We start from the raw sequence: 22145 nt of genomic DNA, 5'->3' as shown, positions 1-22145 counted from the left end.
CATCTAGGTTTTCCTAAGTTGGGATAATAATATCTGCCACATTTTGAGTCTTTGCAAGAGGCCTGGAGTGAAGCCAGGTGCGTTAGACCTCTCTCTTACTCTAGTGCTTCTCAAATTTCTTCCGTGTCATGGTGCACAAAAAGTAGGATTTATACAGCACCCTGCGACTGGCCTATTAGCTTGCCAGGGTGGCCATAACAAGTACTACAGACTGGGTGGCTTAAAAAACAGAAAGTTATTTTGTCACTGTTCTGGAGGCCGAGTCTGAGATCAAGGTGTTCGCAGGATTGGTTTCTTCTGAGGCCTCCTGGCCGTCTTTTTCTCCCCGGGTCGTCACATGGTCCTCCTGTGGCTGTGTGTCCCAATCTCCTTATAAGGACACCAGTCACACTGGATCAGGGCCCACTCTAAGGACCCCATTTTAACTTAGTGACCTCTTCAAAGGCCCCATCTCCAAATACAGTCACATCCTGAGGTACTGGGGATCGGGACATCAACATGAATTTGGGGGAGAGGACACAATTCAGCCTATAACAACTGGCATCTGGAACGAGGAGGGCAGCAGTGTCTGGGACACACCTGTAATCCATTTGAAGCACAATCTCATTTTACTTAATCTTCGTGACGTTCCTATGAGGTAAGTAAAATTATGCCTATTTTACAGATGAGAACATCGAAGGCCAAACAGATGAAGTCCATTGCCCAAGGTCCTACAGTATGTAGAGCCAGCACTCGGACACAGGGCTGGCTGATCTCACTACACTGCTTCCACCCGATGGGTGTACTGTCACTAGTCTGTTGAAACTTTAAGCTGGATTTCTCTTTACATATGATCTGCTTAATGTAATAGAACTTTTTTGACTAAAATTGAGGATCTGTGTCTGAACTTTCAGCATATAATCAAACTTTTTACATAAAACAATAATAGTAAAAGTTGTCTTTCTCCTGCAGAAATGTAATAACTACCACATTAACAATAGTCATATTACTATTTTACTATTGATTTAAAGCTTACTTGAAATTTACCGGTTGGATGAAAGTTACCACTAAAGTGAAAATGTCTTAACTAAATGAACCTCCGTAAGTGAGCCATTTTTTCGAACTTCTGACTGAGGATCCTTTACATTTAGGGCGGATTTGTATTATTTTTGCTGCTCTTATTTGTAAGTATTGAAGTAAATTTCCATCTTGAGTTTCCAAACTAAAATAAGCCTAAATTCTTAAGATTTAATTCTTTAATTTAATTTAATAAAAAACTCTGTCTTGCTTTTGTAAACAGCAGGCTTGGAGGAACGACCCCTAAAAAAATGCCTTTTGCCTTTCTTTTGTAAACAGCAGTTATCAAGGAATGATCTCTAAAAGAAGGTGGAATGTTACCGTGATAGTTTATCTTGCTTTCAAATTCTTTACACGTAATTAAGCAACAAATACTTTTGTTGACTGGAATATACATATATATATATATATAAAAATATATAGACTCATTCTCACTTGAAACATACCACATTAGGAGAGCTTTTATACTAAATCACTCATTCAGTCATATTTGCAACACATGATGTAGGAACTTGAACAAATAGGAAATATTAGCAAGACATCTCAGCTTTTTTTTTTTTTAACATGAGTCTGAAAAGTAATACTATGTCCAGTGTGACATGTAGAAAGGGAAAAATTTGAGCACGAGTCAGGTCAGGGAACTTCCTTAGTCTTAGAGCACGAATTTATTATTTATTGTGAATTCTTAATATCCATAATATTAGATCATTTTAAGTATGGATATCAAGATTTTCCAAAAGAACACTTTGGCTCTTGGTTTTGGTTCATTCCTATTACTTTTATCCTTGTTAGATGAAAAGTTAAACTGAAGCTTCCTCAGGCTAAATTAGAGTTAAAAACAAAATTCTTTACATTTTAAAATCCGCCTCTCAGATGACTCTAGTGTGATTAAGGGGCTCCTGGACAAATTTTTCCTATAATCTTAGTGTTTGAAGAACGAAAGCGCTCTTATAACAAAAATACAGGAAAGTATTTTAAAAATGATCCTGAACCTATTTGTATTAGTAACCTTTGCAGCCCCTCGGGGTGGAGTCCCTTGTGTTACCCTGACATCTAGGAAATCACCCTGCCCTCACTTCTGGGAAAGGCACCTGACTGAAGGCAGCTTACAGAGGGATGAAGTTGCAGGGAAGAGTAGGAAAGAACCGGAGACCCACATTTGTTTGTGGCTCGCTCATCTTTCCAGCCAGGACAGAAAGCTAGGTTTCATTCTTGATAGGACTCGCCTCATCCCCACCCAGTCCATCACCAAGTTACGTCAGTGTCATCTCAAACTAGATTTTGAACCCGTCCACTTCTCCTATCGTGGCTCTCACACCATGTCCTTGCCTGGACTCCTGCCGAGGCCTGACTGCTCCTTTCTACCCCCCTGCCAAGCTCTTTCTCCACTGCAGGAGTGACTTGAGTTCACCATTGTGCCCTTAGCCTCAAGCTAATGATTGGATATTGTGTTATTATGGCAAGCATGATCATGTCTCTGCTGTGTTTAAAATTCTTCTGCAGCTTCCCAGAGCACTCAGTAAAGTCCCCACTGCAGCTTCCTCTTGGGCCCCTTCCCCATTCTGACTTCCAGCCACACTGGCCTCCTTGCTCTTCCCAGCACACACCCCGCAGCTTCCTGCTGCAGGGCTCTGAGGTAGGCGGCTTCTCAGCTTTGAAAGGTTTCTGCCCACACTCTCTGTTTGACTAACGTCTGCTCATCTGTCAGACTTCAGTGCAACTGTCACTTCCTTTGGGAGGCTCTCCCGGGCCCTCTAATCTCAATCAAGCCAACCCCATCATATCTGTTCATAGCACTCTACCCCTTTGGCTCAGTTTGTCATTATTTTTACTTCAGCGGCTGCCTCTCTCCGCTCACACTGCAGCCACAGCTTCCAGCCCAGGACTGTGGGTGTGTTGTTTGAAGGCACTAACCTACAGGTGCAGGGTGGCTTAGCCGTCACCTGCACTGAGGTTGGGAGGTGAGGTGAGGATGGCATTGCAAGAACACAGAACAGGGTATGGGTTTAAGGAAAGTAATCCTGTCTTAATGGCTCGGGCTTTTAACCTAAGCACGGCTGGCATGATTATTTGCAAAAACATTAGAATAGGATTCTTTTAAAACTGACTTTTCACATATTGGCCGTTCATTTGATCCAATATGAATTGGCCAATGGGCAGAGTGCCAGTATTTTTAGTTCTATATACAAATATAATGTGGATTGTGACACAAGTAAAATTGTAATTAAGAAGTAAAATGCTCGTAGATAAATAATGTATTCTTTTAGCTTTAGTAGAGGTCTTTTTTTTTCTTTGAAGAAACTATAAATAGATCTTCTTTTGGATCTTCTAGTCTGTACATTTCTTAGAGTCACCAACCTTGAACACTGTCATACACTACATAACAACATTTCGGTCAATGACAGACCGCATATACAACAGTGGTCCTATAAGATCAGTACCACAGCCTAGGTGTGGAGTAGGCTGTACCATCTGGGTTTGTGTAAGTGCACTCCACAATGTTCATACAATGAAGAAATCACCTAATGACGCATTTCTCAGAACATATCCCCGTCCTTAAGGAGGTTGAGTAATTAAACTGCCTACACTTAGAGATGATAAGGCTGAAGCATGGTGGTTGGTGACTTTTTCAAGGTCACACTAGGCTGGTGTGAAGCAAAGCTGGAATTCGCCCAGGCCTTCTGGATTATAGACCAATATATTCCCCATTGCTTTATGCACCAGTGTTTATCTTTAATTAGCATTAATTGAAACTCAAGTCAGCAGTTTTTAGCATTGATGAAGTCATTGTTCTGTGATCTTTTTTAAAGACAAATTTTACCACTTGTCATTCAGAGAGCCAGATAACCCTGTTTCACTGCAACCAAGTCAGTGAGTCCAGGGCCAGACCCTGTTGGGCCTTTGCAAACACACTAACTCGGAGCAGCTGGTTGAATGAAAGGGGACTAGGGTAATTCTGAAAGTGTGGTAAGCCATTTACAGTGGATTTGAGAGCGCTAGGAGTTACACGATGGAGTTAAACATGGGTGTGTCTGATATTTGGCAAATTCACTTCAAGCCAAATGACGAGGCACACTCAAGAGCTAGGATGGGCCCAACTGGGAGGCTGCCCTAGTTCCCTAAGTGTGACCTGGCTGCATTCCCTGCCTCTCCTGGCAGAGAGCAGGCATTTACCCTTGCCTCTTCCCCTGCCTGCTGCTCAGCTCAAGCTGGGAACAGTGAGTATTCAGGTCTTACTGGGTCTCAGAGGATTTCCAGGCGAAATGCAAAGTGAGAAGAAGAAGGGAGGAGCCATAGGGCACCCAGCTCCTTCTGATCCCTGGATCTCAAGGAGAGCCACCCTCCCATTTTCTCCTCTGTTTTGTTAGTGTTTCTAGTGTAACAGTGTCGCCTCCTCCAAACAAGAAACAGCTTCTTAAAATGCCAGCCTTTCATTTGTCACATTGGACCAACACTGTTGTGGTGGAGTCCAGACAGACCTGGGCCCATACCAGCTCTGCCACTTGCAGTGTAAACTTGTTGCAGGTCACAGAACCTCTGAGACCCTCAGTTTCCTTTTCAGTAAAACGGGACTGTTGTGATCATTGAGATTAGGGGAATACTCACAGTAGACGCTCAATAAATGAGAATTGATGTTTTATTAATAGTAACTAGCTGAATGACCCTGGAGGAGTGCCTTCACATTCAGCGCTGTTCCCTTATCCAGAATACGAGGCAGTTGATCCCAAAGGTCTCTCAAGCCCATTTCAACACCTACAGTTCTGTGGGTCCTCACTCCAAGGCATTCTTGAATACTGACAGCCTAGCCTCTCTCCCACACACCCCTCCCATTTCCCCCTTACTAGGGGTCTAGCACCCCCGGCCCCACCACTTTGCCGCAGGGGAGGTGGACCCCGAGCTTGGGTCTATCGTGGGGCGCCCGGGCCGTGGATCTCCTGGTAGAAGAAGTGAAGAGAGTGCAGACGTTCCGGCGCCACCCCACGGACCCACGAGTTTCTGCAAACTTCTTGCCCAGTCCGAGCGCCTTCTGTGCCCAGCGCTCGAAGACGGCCCTTGGTGTCGGTACTGCGCAAGGGTGCGTGTCCTCGTCCGCCCGGCAACGGCTAGCTTCGCAGGCGCAGGCACCGAAAAGGAGTTCGAGGCCGCTGCTGCGCTGTCGGGCACCGGGCGCCCCCAGGCCGGCGTCTCCAGCCCCCAAGCGGGCATCTGCAGCGCCACGCCCTCGGCCGCCACCCTGCAGGCGTGGGCGGGCCCCCGGCTGCCGCTGGTGGCGGGGATCGCGGGGTAATGAGATGCTAATGAGGCTCGAATAAAGCGTCTTCGGGCTGGGTTCCCCGCGCTGCAGCCCACTCCCCGCCGGACTCTCGGGCCGGGCGCACTCGCCGCGCCGCGCCGCGCCGCCCCGCATCCGCGGCTTTCCCTCTGCGCCTTCTCCACCTCCGCTTGCTCCGACCCCGCCCTCCCGCCCTGACTGGGACTCCCGCCGGGCAGGAAGCGGCCCCTCCCGGCTCCGGAGCCGCCCGCCGGGTAAGTTGTCCGGCTGCGCCAGCTGTGCGCCCCCTGCCCGCTGGGATCGGGGGTGGGGGTGGGGGCGCGCTTCCGGGGACAGGAGGCCCCGGGCGCTCTGGAACCCCGCCTGGCTGCTCTGGCAAGTCTTTCCTGGCCCCTGCCTTGCACAGCCCCTCTCCAGACTTTACGGTCCAGAATGTGAGTAGCCACCCCACCCCACCCCCGCCGCCAGTGATCCAGCTCCCTCTGCATCCTTCCAGACCGCTCCACCCCTCGCACACCCTTTGTCCTGGCGTTTCCAGTTTGGGTCGCCCCTCTCTCCTCCTTCGCTGACGTCTTCCTCTTTCCACTTCCCCTTCTCCGAAGACAGACCTTTGCCCTTCTGACATTTGGTCTGCTCTAGTCCGAATGCGGCGGACGACTGTAGTCTTCTCCCGCCTCGGCCTGGCCCGCTGGGCTCCGTCCGACTAGGACTGGTGGGGCGGCCGACGACGGGGGGATCAGCCCCGAGGACCTGCCCCCATCGATGCCACCCACCTTCCCTAACTCACCGGTAGGCAACCCCATTCTCCCTACCCTCTGATTCCTCCTGGTTCCAGCATGAGAAAGTCCCCTTCGACAGCCCTCAAGTTGCGTGGGTGCCCGAGCGAGGGAGAGGGGGACAAAGGGAGACCTTGTCTCGGGAGATTCCTGGGAGAGGACGCCTGAGCTCGCAGTGGATGAGGCGGTGCATCGATGGGGGTGGGAGGAAGCTGGGAGGGGCAAACCCAGCTGTTGTCGCCCCCCAAACCACCCTGAGGCCCACTGGAGCAGAGGCGAGTCGCAGAGGAAGTATTTTGACCACAGTGAGTCAGAAATAGATCCAGTCCGCCATCACCCAGTCAGTCGCAACATCCTCCCCTGTTTGGGTGCTGGGAAGTGGAACCTATGTTAAAGACTGTCGTCGTCCCCCCCCCCCCCCACCTCAGGAGGCAATCACGAGTGATAAGGAAAACTTTGGCCCTGTCATAAGACACACCCTACACCCAGCATGGCACTGAGGCCATCCAGGGGCACCCAGCACAGGGAGGCTGTGGGGTGAGATGGGGCAGTAGGTGTGCCCAGCAGCAGGAGTTGCAAGTATTAGGGTCTGTCCCTGTCTGCACAGCAAGGAAAGCTCTCCTCCTGGGCAGCCTGCCCGCTCCACGTCTGAGAAATTCCCACAAGCCCTGCTTCCAGGGCCTCCAGAAGGCAGGTAAGAATTCCTGCCGCTTCTGTCCCCTGGGCCTCAGAGATGGAGCAAGGCTTGGAGGTCCCTGGACAGGAAGGCTGAGCTGGGGACTCTCTGGCTTCCTGTGTGCCCTCTGTGTCCAGGATTGCTGATGTTTCATTTCCAAATTTGGCAGATTTCACTTGGAGTGGAAGGGCTAGTGGCTGTCTCTGGAACAGATCGGGAGCGGGCTGGAGAGAGGAGTAGAGCCAGACAGGGATGGACCCAAAGCTCCAGCCTACTTTCTTCTCCTCCCTTTCCTTTCCCTTCCTCCTTTTTTCAGCCTCCTCCCCTTCTCTTCCCTCCTTCTCTCCAGCTGCCACGTGCCGCTGCCTAGCTGCTCCCCTCCCTGGGAGCCCCAAGAGCCTGCATGGCCTCACCCACCTCCACCAACCCAGCACATGCCCATTTTGAGAGCTTCCTGCAGGCCCAGCTGTGCCAGGATGTGCTGAGCAGCTTCCAGGGGCTATGCAGGGCCCTGGAGCTGGAGCCCGGTGGGGGTCTGTCCCAATACCACAAGATCAAGGCCCAGCTCAACTACTGGAGTGCCAAGACGCTGTGGGCCAAGCTGGACAAGAGAGCAGGGCAGCCTGTCTACCAGCAGGGCCGGGCCTGCGCCAGCACCAAGGTAGATACATGGTACGTGGGCTTGGAGACTGGGGGCGTTGGTGGAGGGAGCCAGCATGCCATGCCCACACTGCCTTGTGTGTTCACAGTGCCTGGTGGTGGGTGCTGGCCCTTGTGGGCTGCGGGCTGCTGTGGAACTGGCACTGCTGGGGGCACGTGTGGTGCTGGTGGAAAAGCGCACCAAGTTCTCTCGCCACAACGTGCTCCACCTCTGGCCCTTCACCATCCATGACCTTCGGGCACTCGGCGCCAAGAAGTTCTATGGGCGCTTCTGCACAGGCACCCTGGATCACATCAGTGAGCACCATGTGGTGGCCTGGAGGGGCGGGTGAGCCTGGGTCTAGAGATAGGCCTACGGGGGGCTGCTGGGCCAGCCAAGAGGCAGAGTGGACAAGATTCATTTCAGACAGGTGACCATCAGGACTCAGGTCCCTCCTCTGTAAAATGAGCTGAGTGATCTTTAAGACCTTCTCCAGCTCTGACCGGTGCTCAGGGGGGCTGTGCGGTCCTGGGGTCCGTGTTCCTAACATCCTCTCCCTTCCAGGCATCCGGCAGCTTCAGCTGCTTTTGTTGAAAGTGGCATTACTGCTGGGGGTGGAAATTCACTGGGGTGTCACTTTCACTGGCCTCCAGCCCCCTCCCAAAAAGGGTAAGTACTTCTCTGCTCCCGAGAACTCCCATCTGTCAAGGACATTTTGGCCCGTCAAAGAAAAAGAGTCGGGCTGGGAGTCAGCTGAGTCTCTGTTTCTAATAGCGTGGCCTTGTGCAAACTACTCTGAGCCTCAATTTGAGCAGCTGTAAAATGGGAGTAATATTTCCCTCTTTACCTGCTTTCCACAGCTGTTGCGAAGGTGTAATTTCATAGACAATGTGTCATTGCTTTCTAAACCATAAAACCCTTTACACATTTATTTATTTCACTGGGTTGTGTGGGGCCCCTTCGGAATTCTGCACCTTTGTGCCTTTCACACCCTCTACCCCAGGGAGTGGCTGGCGTGCCCAGCTCCAGCCCAACCCCTCAGCCCAGCTGGCCAACTATGAATTTGATGTCCTCATCTCTGCTGCTGGAGGTAAATTTGTCCCTGAAGGTGAGTGCTCCTTTCCCTTGAGGAAACCAGCATGGGCTCCTCCTGGGCTTGCTAGGCTGTTACACCCCTCGTCTTCCTGCCATTACCCACTTGCCCCCACCTCTAGGCTTCACAGTGCGAGAAATGCGCGGCAAACTGGCCATAGGCATCACAGCCAACTTTGTGAACAGGCGCACCGTGGAGGAGACACAGGTGCCTGAGATCAGCGGTGTGGCCAGGATCTATAACCAGAGCTTCTTCCAGAGCCTGCTCAAAGCCACAGGTGAGGGCACCACTCACAGGAAACCCCCCCAGCCGCCTGACTGTGGGCTCGCTCCCGCCTCTCCCTCCCAGGTGCTCAGTCCAAAGGATCCCCCACTTTTCCATCTTTGTGGGGTCTTATGCCCCAGGGACTCAGCAGACACAGCCCCACTTGGCCACCCAGCGTGACAAGTCATGGAAATCGGTCACAAAATGTGTGGGATTTTGTTTTTTTATATATGCTTTATTATAAAAATGATATAAATACAAAATGAAAGCGGTACTTCAAGAAGATGCCCTATGTTTACTTTGACTTTGCACGGTCACACCCCGCCGAGGTGTGCACACCTCAGTGTGAGAAGCCAGGCTGTTGTCCACAAGCATGTGACCATATGGTGCAGGTCTCCCAGCTGCCACCCCATCCAGAGAGAATTTCTCTCTGCTCCAAGTCCTCAGGCCTCCTGGGCTGGAACAGATGGCCCACTGTGCCAGCCGGACTCATGGGCCCCTGTGTCAGGGGCACCCACTGCAGTCTAAGCTGTAATCCCAGCTCTCAGAGGTCAGGCAAGGTGTTTAGAGCAGTGACACATAAGGAGGAAACACACCTGCCCCCTGCCCTGTCCCCCCAGGCATTGATCTGGAGAACATTGTCTACTACAAGGATGACACTCACTACTTCGTGATGACAGCCAAGAAGCAGTGCCTGCTGCGGCTGGGGGTGCTGCGTCAGGTGGGGCCCGGGCCCAGGCAGGCAGGGCTGGGCAGTAGGCCCTGGGAGGTAGAGGCCAGGCATGGACACTGTCTCCGCCCGGGTGTGGAGGGAGCCCGTCCTCTCCTGCCTCTGCCCTGACATTTCCTTCGCCTCAACAAGCTCTTCTCCCCTGGGATTCCATGGCAGGCTGAGTCATATTCTGGGCTAGACACATTGTCCTGGCCCCAGGACTACAAACAGGAGCTCCATGAAGGCAGGGGCTTTCTCTCTGTGTCTGTTTTCTTGCTGATTATTCCCAGGGCCTAGAATGGTGCCCGGTGTGTAGTAAGCACCAAGTAAGTATTTGCTGAGTGAACCAGTGGAAGACCTTCTGTTCTATGTGCGAGGGACTGTGGTGAGAGCACTCTCTGCATTTTCTCACCTGATTCTCATGAGTACCTTGAGAAGTTGGGTATGTCATCTCTAAATGAGGGGGAAACTGAGGCTCTGCTCAGTGACTTGTCCAAAGCAAGTGTATGGTAACAGCAGCGGTCCTGGGCCTTGGGGGCAGGTGAGTGCTGGGGAAGGGGCTTGAGCATGGGAGGCAGGACATCCAGATTCTAGTCCCAGCTCAGCCTCCAACTGCTGTGGAGTCTGGGGAAGCTGCTTCTCGGGGCCTCAGTATGTGCCCTTTCTACATCCAGGGGGACAGGATTGCCCAACTGACACTGCTCGTTCTGATCTGTTGGCCACGTAGGACTGGCCGGAGACCGACCGGCTGCTGGGCCGTGCCAACGTGGTGCCTGAGGCTCTGCAGCGCTTTGCTCGGGCAGCTGCTGACTTCGCCACCCATGGCAAGCTCGGGAAGCTGGAGTTTGCCTTGGACGCCCACGGGCGGCCTGATGTTGCTGCCTTTGACTTCACGAGCATGATGCGGGCAGAGAGCTCTGCTCGAGTGCAGGAGAAGCATGGCGCCCGCCTGCTGCTGGGGCTGGTGGGGGACTGCCTGGTGGAGGTAAGGGGCTCAGCATTCCCTGACTGGGGCAGGGGGAGGGGCCTTCTGGTGCCTCCAGAGACAGGGACTCCTTGTAAGGAGGCACAGGGATTCTATGGTTGGGGCAGGAAGATGCCTCATGGGAAGAAGAGGGTAAAAAACAGTTTGCTTGTTGTAAGGAGGAGCTGAGGATGGCCTGGCGGGGGTGAGAGGCTGCTTGGTGTGGGCTCCCTCTGCTGTGACCTTGGGGGCATCTGGCCTTAGGCACTCTGCTTGGACTCTCACTGAGCTGTTTCCTATCCTTCTGACCCTGCAGCCCTTCTGGCCCCTGGGCACAGGAGTGGCTCGGGGCTTCTTGGCAGCCTTTGATGCAGCCTGGATGGTGAAGCGGTGGGCAGAGGGCGCCGGGCCCCTACAGGTGTTGGCAGAGCGGTGAGGCCTGAGTTGGGGGGGGGTGGGGGAAGGCAGGGCTAGATATAGGACAAGGGTCAGGAAGGGGGTGGGGGTGCTGGGTGAATAGACAGTGGCATGGGCAAAAGAGAATCAAAGAAGGGCCTGGCAGTTCTTGAGGGGTGGGTGCTGATGGTGTCCCCCAACTCATGCCCTTGCCCCCACCCTTACCCCCTCAGTGAGAGCCTGTACCAGCTCCTGTCACAGACATCCCCAGAAAACATGCACCGGAACGTGGCCCAGTATGGGCTGGACCCAGCCACCCGCTACCCCAACCTGAACCTCCAGGCTGTGACCCCCAATCAGGTGAGACCCCCTGGCACCCCCACCAGACTTCCTAGGTCAGCCCCCCTCCTCCAGGTCAGGCCTTCCCTCCAGGCCTGCCCAGTTACTGCCCCTCTGGGTGAGCCCTACCCCAGGCAGCCCCCCTCCGCCATGGGCGGAGGGGTGTGTGTGGTCAGCCTGCCTTGACACCTGAAAGGGGCTGCCTTAGGTACAAGACCTGTATGACGTGGTGGCCAAGGAGCCTGTGCAGAGGAAGAGTGACAAGACAGATGCAGGAAAGCCGGTGACTGGTGAGCAGGCCTTCCTCCAGGGCCATGTCCAAAATATCTCCTAACCAGTGAGACCCCAGCACCAGCCATCAGAACAGCTGCAGCTGCAGGCCAGCGGCAGGGTACTGGAGCACTATTGGATGGTGGGGAAGTTGGAGAGTGGAGGGGCTATGGAGCACTCAGCAGCAGCATTGCCAATCTATGTGGAAGTATTTCAGTATTTTAACAACCACTACAAGTATAGCAGCTGAACGGCAGCTCTGCTGCGCTGTTCCCAGCTGTTCTGCCTTACCCCTTCCAGCCTTGCAGACCCCAAACCCGCCTTTCCTTTGAGCCTCTGGGCCCTCCTTGCCCCTCAGTTCATAGGCTGCTGCCCGCTGTTTGGCTGGCAGTGATTTCACTTGATTCATTCCCCTACTTTATTCCAAAGGGGGGATTTTTTTTTAAATGAGAAAATTGGGATGAAGGAGGTACTGCTGACAGTGAGCATTATGCTAGTGCCCCAGTAGGGGTGGGTCCCTGATCACCTCCCCCCGACCCAGCGTCTGGGCTCTGTGAGCCAGAGGGTCTGGGCACAGCACAGCCTCCTCTCCCAGGGTCGGCAGGCACCCAGGAGGAGCTGCTACGCTGGTGCCAGGAGCAGACAGCTGGGTACCCTGGTGTCCATGTCACTGACCTGTCTTCCTCCTGGGCTGATGGGTTAGCTCTGTGTGCTCTGGTGCACCGGCTGCGGCCTGGCCTACTGTGAGTTGCAAATTGGGCTCAGGGGTCCCTGGCAGAGCATAGCCCTCTTTCGTGCCTCTGCCCCTCCCTCTACTTCAGGTGGTGTGGAATGGTGGGGAGCACCAGTCGCAGAGCCACCACTTGCTAGTAATCCTTCTCCCCAAGTCACTGACCTCCTTAGAGATAGTAGTCCTGCCTGACTCTGCCTTCCCACCAGAATCGAATGCATTCACTAGACGAGAGCTTTGTGAGTGGTAGGGGCCCCCCAAGGCCAGAAGCAGTTGTCATTGGGTGATGGTGGGGGGTGTGTAGCAGAGAAAATAAAAACCCTTCGTGTCCTATCCTCCCTTTGTGCTCCCCCCCGCCCCTACCCACTGTCCCACCTCTGCTGCTGTCTCCTCAGAGGAATCAGGTGCTGATCTCCCACTGACTTTTCTCCCCAACACCCCACAGGGAACCCTCAGAGCTGCAGGGGATGGGGGCTCTGGAAGCAACTGCTTGGGCACTGAAGATGGCAGAGCATGAGCTGGGCATCACGCCAGTGTTGTCCGCACAGGCAGTCGTGGCAGGAAGTGACCCACTGGGCCTCATTGCCTACCTCAGCCACTTCCACAGTGCCTTTAAGAGCACCCACAACCCAGGTGACCTGGAGGGTAGATGGGTGGGCAGGGGTGGGGTGAGGAGGTGTGTGAGAGAGACAGGGGAGAGGGTGCCCTCTAAGAGACAGCCTCAGAGAGGTGTCCTTCTGGGCTGGAGCACAGCTGTCTGTTCTGGGGGTACAGTATTGGTCCCCCATCTACCCTGACTCTCCCTGCAGGCCCTGTCAGCCAAGGCTCTCCAGGGACCTCCAGTGCTATACTATTCCTTGGCAAACTGCAAAGGACCCTGCAACGGACACGGGCCCAGGTGGAAAGTCTGGGCAGGGTTGGTGCTGGGCAGTGGGTTCCTAATAGGGGTCCCTGGGATGATGGGGAGGAGGACTTTCAGAATGGGGAAGAGGAAGACTGGGGGCTCAGAGCCCCATGCTGAGGATAGGACTTGTTGCAGGAAAATGAGAAGGATGTTGGTGGCAAGAAGCGTCGCCTGGAGGTAAATGCACACAGGGGCTGGACGGTCCCCTGCCCCATGTCCTGTCCCCACATGTCTTGCTCCCCACCCCAGGTCCTGTGACTCCCCCATCCAGTCTCTGTTCCTAGCCTCACTCCCCTTCCCTTCCAACCCTTTCTATTCATCTGCACACATCCACTCCCCAGCTGGTCCTGCCCCTCCACCTCCCCACCTTTCCTCCTTAGGTAGAGGCTGCGACCCCAAGTACGGAGGAGCCACCTGTCCCAGAGCCTGGTGTACCCCTGACACCCCCATCGCAACACCAGGAGGTGAGAATGGGGGCCCTGTCTGCAGGCAGAGGTGTGGGGAGGGCAGGGAGGGGTTTTTTTAGGGCAAGGGAAGAACTTTGCAGCTGGCCTTGACTCCAGCTGACCCTGTGGCCTGGGGTTGGTGCAGGCCGGTGCTGGGGACGTGTGTGCACTTTGTGGGGAACACCTCTATATCCTGGAACGCCTCTGCGTCGATGGCCGTTTCTTCCACCGGAGCTGCTTCCACTGCCATAGGTGTGAGGCCACATTGAGGCTGGGTGACTATGGGCAGCACCCAGGGGATGGTGAGTGGCCTGGGAGGCCTCTGGAGGGCTTTGGGCATGGCCCTGCCCGGGGACAAAGAGCTTGAAGGTGAAGGGGAGCTGGGGTGCTGAGCACAGGGTGGAAACAGGCTCAAGATGGCACCTTCTTCCCCTGAGCTCTGGGTCTTCTCTGTCCCTCTCCAAGGCCCCAAATGTGGGGCTCTAAGGAACCAGGAAGCTCGTAGAAATTCAACTGCAAATCCAGAGTCCTGTCGCCCCCACCTTCCCTGATAAACTGGGTATCTGGGCATTGGGCTGCCTCCATCTGATGCCTCCTCCCCCTCTCCACCCTTCCCAGGACATTTCTACTGCCTCCAGCACCTGCCCCAGCCAGGCCACAAAGAGGATAGCAGTGACAGAGGCCCTGAGAATCAGGTAAAAGCTGTGCAAGTGTGTTGGGGGGTGGGAAAGAGGAAAGGGGTCTCTCCAAGCCCAGCTGGCTTTGCTGGGGTAACTGAATGTTCTCCTCCACTGGAATGTAAGCTCCATGAGGGCAAGGGGTTTGTCTTGTTTTACTTATTGTTGTATCCCAAGTATCCAAGACACTGCCTGACACTTCAATAAACGGTCTAAGTGAATGAATGCCAGGGCCCAGTTTGTCTTAAGGGGCAGCCTCAACCCCGCACAGGGCAGGTCACTGACCAGACCACACCATGGCTTTTCCAGGAGCTCCCTACACCGGATGAGAATAGCATGCCATCAAGCCCGGCTCCCATGGCCACCCAGGAGGAGGCCAGTCCTGTCCCAAGCCCCAGCCAGCCCACCCGTCGGCGGCTCCGCCTCTCCAGCCCAGAACGCCAGCGGCTATCCTCCCTCAACCTGACCCCTGACCCAGACATGGAGCCTCCACCCAAGCCCCCCCGCAGCTGCTCTGCCTTGGCCCACCAGGCCCTGGAGGGCAGCTTTAGGGGCTGGGGAGTGCCAGTCGAGAGCCCTCAAGGTAAGTGCTCTGCCCAGACATGCTGATGCAGGGTGGGGATGGGGCAGGTAGTCCTGGGATTCCTGGAAGGGGAATGCTAGGGAATGGAAAGCGAGGTCCTGGGGATCCCAGGCCATGTCTGCTGCTCCTCTGCTCAGTTCTTGTGGCCATGGAGAAGGAGGAAGAGAGTTCCTCCTCCAGTGAAGCGGAAGAGGAGGAAGAGGAAGCTGTGGCCTTGGAGTCAGGCGTGGAAAAGGTGAGTGGGAGGAACCTGGCCACCCATTCTGCCCAAGCCAGCACACATCCACTAAGGCTCCCCGGCCACAGCAGAAGCCTTACCACACTCCCTCCACTGAGCCCTTCTCTCCGAATGTCTTCTCACCCAGTCTGACTCTTTACTGTTTCTAAGCCTCCATTTTTTCTACCAGAACTTACCCCACTTCCAGCCCACGTTCTTTCTGGTCCCTTGCAAACAGAGCTTCCCCAACCCCTATCCACCAGGGGGGGGCTAGGCCCTACCCCTGACTGGCCTGACCCTGCCATAGACTCTGCGGACCCTTGCCGAGAAATCAGGCACCATGGACAAGTACCCAACATGGCGCCGGACTCTGCTGCGCCGTGCTAAGGAGGAGGAGATGAAGAGGTTCTGCAAGGCCCAGGTGAGGCCTAGGGGCTCCTGGACTGACTCTGATGGGGTCAGAGTTCTGAGACCGCAGGTCAGAGCTCCTCCAGTGCTCTGTTCTTGAGCAATCTGAGGACTCCTGGGCCTTCTGTCTTGTACCCCTCAGGCCATCCAGCTGCGACTAAATGAGATCGAGGTTGATCTGAGGGAGCTAGAGGCCCTGGGCATGAAGCTGGAGCTGGCCTTGAGGAGCCAGAGCAGTGAGTGAAGACAGGGGAGGGACAATCTAGGACACCCCTCTGCCTCCTAGCCCTGTGTTCAGCCCCCAGCAGTCCCTCAAACCACCAGGCTCTGGCTGACAGCAGGCTCCTCATGCCCTGACTCCCGTGACCCGGGCTGGAGGCCTCCTGACCACTCTGCCCCCACTTCTTCCTTCCTGTCAGGTTCCCCAGAACAGGAAAAGGCACTATGGCTAGATCAGCTGCTACAGCTCGTTCAGAAGAAAAACAGCCTCGTGGCTGAAGAGGCCGAGCTCATGATCACGTAAGGGGCAGGGGTGGTGACAGTGGCACGTGATCCAGGCCCCAGCCAGGTCTTTGGGCACCCTGGAAAGCTGTCCCTTTTTTATCCCTGCCCTTCACAGGGTGCAAGAGCTGCACCTGGAGGAGAAACAGTGGCAGCTGGACCAGGAGCTACGAGGCTACATGAACAGGGAAGGTAGGTGGGATGTCAGGAGGTGGACGTCACGGCGCTGGTGTGCACAAGTTTTGTGATCTCAGATACGGACCAAGCAACATGGTCCTCTGGCATGAGTACCTCTGAGGCAATTCAGGAGGAAGCCAGAGGATGGGGCTCCAAGCCCCTACTCTGCCTTCACTTCAATCGGAGCTGCACAACTGGGCTTTTATGCAAGATTTCCTTTTAAAATGGTGCTGCTGCTAAAAAATGCTAGAAGACCACTGGTGTTGACAAACCTAATTTTACATACTAGGAAACAAAGCCCGGGTTGTAGAAGTCACACAGGCCAGGATTAGGGTGTCCCTCTCCTGTGTCCCTGCTCCGTTTCCCTGTTCTCTAAGCTTCGTGTCCTCCCTTCAGAAGACCTAAAGACAGCTGCCGATCGGCAGGCTGAAGACCAGGTCCTGAAGAAGCTGGTGGACGTGGTGAACCAGCGGGATGCCCTCATCCGCTTCCAGGAGGAGCGCAGGCTCTGCGAGCTGGCCTCGGGGCTTGGGGCCCAGGGCTAGAAGAGGGTGGGCTGCCTGCCTTCTTCCATACAAGGGAGATCACCTCACGCCAGGGCAGTGCCGCCCTGCTCGTCTGGACTGCCTGGGAGAGGGCCTCACTGCTTATAATAAAAATGATTCTGCCACAAACAGGGTTCAGGCTGCTTGTGGGTGGGAGGTGGGGGGTGTGCAGGGAGGTCAGGAGATGTGTAGGAGCCTGACAGTCTATGTTGTGACAATCACACCAACCCTGGCCCCAATCACTGCCTCTACAAGGTAAAAGGCAGAGCCACAAAAGTGTCAAGCTTTATTGTTCCTCAGCTCTGTCCCCCTCCTGCTGCCCCAAGAGTGGGACTGGCTGAGACTCTGGGCCCAGGTCCTGGGCATCCCTTGCTCTTCCCAGCACATGGTGGAGCTCAGCCCGGGCCCGACATAAGCCCTTGGCCTCCTGCATGTGGAAGAGGTAGACTGCACCTGCCCCTAGCACCAGTCCTACAGTGGGGGCCCAGAGCATTATGGCAATTTCCCTGACCCCTCCTCCAGCCACCAGGGCGCACACCAACACCAGGAGAAGCAGCCCTACGCCAGTCACATAACCAGCAAAGGTGGCCCACCAGTGAGCCTGAGACATGCCCAGGTCCAGTTCTGTCCAGGCCTCCCTTAGCACGCTGATCAACAGTGACCTCTCTGCTGCTCCTAGAACAAGGCAGGCAGTGGGGCAGGAGAGAGAGGGTCAGACTGGAGGGGCTGCTTTGTGGTGGGAAGGACTAAGGGAAAGGACGGGGGGTGACTCACCATGAGTAGGGCTGGCGTCCTGCTGCGGGGGGCTGTGTCTCACACACAGAGTAGCCATCAGGGCCTCATGATCAGAGAGGGGGGTGCCACTGTGAGGGTCACGGCCTATAGTTGTTTTCAGAGTCTTACAGGAGATGTAAAACCTAGAAACCGCCTAGAGAAAGTAAGGGCCAGAGACAAACTCACATTTGAGGGCCTCTTCCTAGAGAACCAGCTCCTGGCTACCCCATTCTCCAGCCATCAGTGACCTAAGACTAAACTAGCTGAGCAAGGGATCAGCACAGGCTGGTAAGAGATGAAGAGACACAGCAGGTGAAGGCACCTTGAGGGGAGAGCCCTGACCTTATACAGCACGTAGTCGATGCGGATGCCCAAGGGAAATGGCTCCAGCTCCTGCCGACTGACGTAGCAGTTCTCGGGTACCATTGTACAGCCTTCCTCAGAGCCCTAGGTGGAGAGTCGGCTCATGCTAGGATATGGGGGGAGGAGGAGGGAGAGAAGCTGGGGGTGTAGGTGGGGAGATAATCGGGCAGGCCCTCACCTTGAAGTCTCGGGTCTCAAGATAGGCATCATGCAGTCCTGTCCACTCCTTCAGCAGGCGGCAGCCCAGGTCCTTCGGGTGCAAGTTGAGGTCCCCACACAACAGAACCACGTCAGCCTTCTTGGAGGTATGGCTGGAGGAACCAGGTTGGTGAGGCAGGAATTCTTCCCTCACCAGCACTGCCCTCTAAGTGGGGCCTTGGCCACCCCTCAGTCCTTGGACCCCCATCCCACTTCCCCTGTCAAGCCCAGGCTCACACACTGGATGAACTGGGCCAGTTCCCAAGCTTGGGCCACACGATGTGCTAGGTAGATGTCCTTCTGTCGATTGTACTCGGCATGGAGCTGAGCAAGATAGATGAGATTGTAGCAGATGAAACTGAGGGTCTCAAGGGCAGGTCTAAATTAAGCTTGTGTCTGTCACTTGGCGTGGTGTGCTTGGTAAAAAAACGGGTGAACCTTGCCTACTGACCTTAGGAGATCCTGCTCCCACCCCTCACCCCCAGGCAGCCCAGCTAGAAGAGTCCCATCTCTTCCTCCCAGGACCAGGCTGCCTGTCCCAGCCCTAAGCACTGCTGGCTTCACTCACATGGGTCACGTAGGCATTGAGGACCAGTCCACTTAGATGGAGCACCAGCAACCCCACAGCCTTCCCACAGAACCAGTCACCATGATAGATCTGTAGGTGGGAGGGGACAGGAACTCAGAGCACTGCTCCCCTCTTTCTGCCCTTCCCCTGCAATCCCAGGAAGGCTGCCTCCTTTCCACGTGTTAGTGGAGGGTGGAGAGGGTATGTGGAAGAGGTCAGGCTTACCATGTAGGGGTAGCCATTGAGGGTGTAGATGTGCTGGGTGATTTCCTGGATTGAATGTTTGGAGAAGACACAGAGGCCACTGCCAATGATGCCACTGAAAGCCAAGTCCAGATTAATAGCCAGAAAAGTAAGGAGAGACATACTCAGCCCTCTTCCCCTCCCTTGCCTCCCGGCTCTTATTAGCAACTTTTTCCTCTATGCTGCTGGGAGTAGCCATAACACTAAGCTTAAAGCAACAACCTTTGTGGGGTGATAGGGTGGCCTGATGATAAGGCTGAGATGGGCTGAAGAACTAGATCTTCCAGGTTCCACCATTTCTTGCTCCCACACCCAGAGGAGAGGATCTTGGGGGAAAGGGAGGAGGGTGCAGGCAGGATAGGGAAGGGCTGGCAGAGCCAAGAGCCTCCAGGTCTGAGAACAGGCCTCCAGCTACTTCTCACCTCCTGAAGTAGTGGGCAGCTGGGTAGGTGGGTGACAGCTTCTGTCTCAGGTACTGGAAGTCTTGCTCACTCCACACCTGAGGGAAGGGGTGAGGATGCCTGCCTGGCCCTTGCCCGGGGAAAGTGCCCCCCAGCGCCCCCGGCCGCCCCGGGTGCCCCCCAGCCCCACCTCCTGCAGCAGAGCTAGGTCGAAGCTCTCCATGTTCAGAAAGTCTCCCAGGCGCTTCACGCGGTCGGCGCGGTGCTTGCTCAAGTAGGGAATGCCCCTGAGGATGAGAAGGGCCGGGGCGGGTGCTGCCTGGGGCGCTCAGCCCGCGGGGCAACCCCAGGGCTGGGGCCAGGAGTGGGCCTTGAGTGGTGCGGGCTCCCCCGCACCCCGAGATTGCAGGACAGGGTAGCGCCGTGCCCCGGATGTAGGGGAGGCCACCCTCCTCTGGCCGTGTGGGCGCGAACGTGACCGTGGCCCCAGAGCCCGCGCGGCGGGCGCACTCACCAGCAGTTGAGGCTGAAGACCCTCAGTCGCAGGGAGAAGTTGGGCTTCATGGCGGGGACGCTCCGGGGGCGCGAGACGGCCCGGTCTCCCCAGCGATGGCCGCGGCGGGGACAGGTGCAGGCCGGGGGCGGCGCGCACAGGTGGTCGGTCCCACTGTCGCGCTCCGCCGACGGCCGGGGCCTCCAAGCCCGCCCAGCTCAGGCCCAGGGCCGGGCGCTCGGCGCGCGACCGGCTCCCGCGTCACCCAGGCAACCGGCCTGCCAACCCGGAAAGGCGATCTGCCGCGAAGTCGCGCGCCGACGGGAGGCGAGGGCCGCTCGCGAGGGCTCGGCGCCGGGGGGTGGTCTCCGAGGGGGCACGGGCGGGCGGCGAGCAGGGCTGAGGCACGCGGGGAGCGGGGCTCCCGGCTCCTTCTCCCCGAAGCCCGTCCCAGGCGGCGGCCGAGCGCACACCCTCTCCCGCCTGTGGCCAGGCTCGCCAGCAACAGGCGCAAAGGAAAGGAAAGGCCGGGTCGCTGCCGTCGGCCCCGCCCCCTGGCCCCGCCCCATCCCACCCCCTGGGCCCGCCCCCATCCCTCCCCGCGGCTCCGGAGTCCCGCGAACAGCGGGGGCGGGGCCGCGCGGTTGCCCTGGCGACGCGCAGCGTTTGTGCTCGGAGAAGTGCCGGAGCGCCGCCATGGCTGGCCCACAGCCGTGCCAGCCGAGGTCGGTCCGGTGCCGCTCGCCGTCGCCGCCCGAGCCGCCGCTGCGGGTGAAGGTGGTGGGGCTCTTCAAAAGCGCCAGCTTTCAGATCGCGAAGAGCGCAGCCGAGGTAACCGCGAAGAAACCGCAGCGCCGCCGGCCGGCCCTTCCCGCTTCCCCGTCTCGCGCCTCCTGGTGGCCGGGGTCGATGTTCGGAGACGGGGTGTTCCGGGTGGGCGGGCTCAGTCTGGACGGACCCGAGCATACCGGGGACAAAGGGCGGGTCCGGGCGGGCGTTCCACTTCGAGAAGGGCGACCTTTAATGGGGGATCCGAGCGAAAGAAGCCTTCAGAAACTGGCTGGGAAAAAAAGGTAATTTCCTCCACGTACATGTCTGCATGTTTTATTCCATATTAATTTTTAATTGAATTATAGATTTGTAAAATTCATATAAAAATGTTTAGGAAAAAGTGTTACCACGTAAACTAGCTGATTTTTTACAAACTTAAGTGTTTTTTGAAAACGATTCATTCGTGAAGGTTTTTTTTAAAAAAAGAATTACTACAGCAGTCACTGCGTTCCAATCAAATTAGTTGCTTAAGGGATTTCTTAACAAATGACCCACAAGTGCTTTGGAACATCCAGACATTTCTTTGTAACCATGTGGAAAGATATAAAAGGAAAAACACTTGAAGGAACTGGAAGAATTTGGCCCGATCAGTTCAGGCTGCAGCATACCAATAACCTGAATGCAGGAGAAATGTAGAAATGTGTGAAATGTAGAATTCAGCACGTCTTTGGGATGTCAATGCAAATAATCTGTAATCAATCTATAAATCAAAATTGGGATAAGTTTACTATATGAACCAGCTTTGAGGACTATAGCCCGGTAGAAACACCTTCACCAAGGAAGGAAGCACTCCGAAGTGGGGTGTACAGTGTGGTTATATACCATCTTGGAACAAGGAACATAAATCACATATGACAGGAATATCCACTCCTTTTATTACAGTCACGAGATGCTTTGCTAGCACAGCAGGTCAGTGGTCAGCAGGTCATGGTCATGGGCTAAGCACAGTAGGTCAGTAATTCTTAGTTTCGGGGAAGAAATGCTTTTCTTTAAAGAAATGCCGATATGAGGCGGGGGGTCGTGCATCCCTATCTTTAAGGGCATCGCTCTCGTCTTTGAGACACTGCGAATGTTTAAATCAGATGTACAGTGTATGCTTGACAGGCCACATCAGGCCTTTCTGGAAAAACAAGTTCAGGCCGAATTAGTTTTAAACCAAATGGCTTCCTCATACTTCAGTATCTCTTATTGCTTTTATTTATTCATCAGGAGTTTGTGCCAGAAATGCTGCTGTAAGATTATGCCAAGCTTCTCTCCTCCAAAATCCCACTAGACTCCAGGACAATGCTTTATTCATGTTTGGATCTCCCAAAGTACCCAGCTGGATACTTGACACAAAATGTCCCCAAACAGAAGAAATCTTAAGAAATTCCTACCTTCTTGCCTGCTCCAAGTCCACAGAGTTAAATAAAAGTTTGTAACTATATCAAATCAGGAAATAGTAACTAATTTGTAAAACAGGTAAAGTTTATAGTAATATGAAGAGAACAAGTGATAAGTCTGAAAATGCTACATGGATCATCAAAAGAAGTAGAAATTATGGACTGTTATCTGGGCTGATGGGATCAGCAAAGTTTTATGGTCCAAGTTGTATTTAATGAGTTTGAGGGATTTTTTTCCCTTGTTT

The 22145-nt window shown here is 54.9% G+C and overlaps 3 protein-coding genes across 44 annotated transcripts in view; 2 read left to right on the top strand and 1 right to left on the bottom strand.

Moving 5' to 3' along the window:
• Positions 1-5069: 5069 nt before the first annotated feature.
• On the top strand, positions 5070-16776 carry MICAL1 (microtubule associated monooxygenase, calponin and LIM domain containing 1). Of its 20 annotated transcripts, none has more exons than XM_070559204.1 (26): positions 5070-5583; positions 5936-6118; positions 7131-7442; positions 7531-7738; positions 7986-8090; positions 8425-8529; positions 8636-8791; positions 9399-9499; positions 10218-10475; positions 10771-10886; positions 11084-11210; positions 11398-11479; positions 12055-12202; positions 12635-12822; positions 12999-13087; positions 13229-13270; positions 13474-13557; positions 13685-13841; positions 14158-14234; positions 14526-14799; positions 14937-15034; positions 15324-15437; positions 15567-15660; positions 15844-15943; positions 16044-16117; positions 16499-16776. In XM_070559204.1, exons 3-26 carry the CDS (start codon positions 7185-7187, stop codon positions 16645-16647), a joined length of 3204 nt encoding a protein of 1067 aa, XP_070415305.1. In that variant the 5' UTR covers positions 5070-5583; positions 5936-6118; positions 7131-7184; the 3' UTR covers positions 16648-16776. The 20 variants fall into 20 exon arrangements, with proteins under 20 accessions (XP_070415305.1, XP_070415304.1, XP_070415309.1 ...); XM_070559208.1 differs by having other exon boundaries at positions 5415-5583; positions 16502-16776; XM_070559205.1 differs by having other exon boundaries at positions 5560-5763.
• Positions 16777-16903: 127 nt separating this feature from the next.
• Positions 16904-20272, bottom strand: SMPD2 (sphingomyelin phosphodiesterase 2). Its single transcript, XM_070559276.1, has 10 exons — positions 19709-20272; positions 19385-19481; positions 19216-19292; positions 18776-18869; positions 18551-18640; positions 18224-18306; positions 17963-18095; positions 17764-17868; positions 17422-17575; positions 16904-17322 (listed from the first exon to the last, which is right to left on the bottom strand). The coding sequence occupies exons 1-10, from the start codon at positions 19756-19758 to the stop codon at positions 16934-16936; spliced, it is 1272 nt and encodes a 423-aa protein (XP_070415377.1). The 5' UTR covers positions 19759-20272; the 3' UTR covers positions 16904-16933.
• Positions 19757-22145, top strand: part of PPIL6 (peptidylprolyl isomerase like 6) — a 32487-nt gene continuing 30098 nt past the window's right edge. For 17 of the 23 annotated variants that reach the window (XR_011522592.1, XR_011522599.1, XR_011522597.1 and 14 more), the window contains exon 1: positions 19804-20760. Coding sequence is in view for 8 of the 23 variants with exons in the window: in XM_070559232.1 (XP_070415333.1) it covers positions 19804-20760 (957 nt within the window). In the remaining 15 variants the exon portion in view is untranslated. Of the gene's footprint in view, positions 20761-22145 lie in introns of all 23 variants that reach the window. The other 6 variants (XR_011522601.1, XR_011522602.1, XM_070559230.1 and 3 more) reach the window with 2 other exon arrangements.

Source organism: Equus przewalskii, chromosome 9 (assembly GCF_037783145.1).
Source record: "Equus przewalskii isolate Varuska chromosome 9, EquPr2, whole genome shotgun sequence".
Taxonomy (NCBI): Eukaryota; Metazoa; Chordata; class Mammalia; order Perissodactyla; family Equidae; genus Equus; species Equus przewalskii.
Note: the sequence above shows the minus strand (reverse complement) of the source record. Positions and strands in the feature narration are given on the sequence as shown.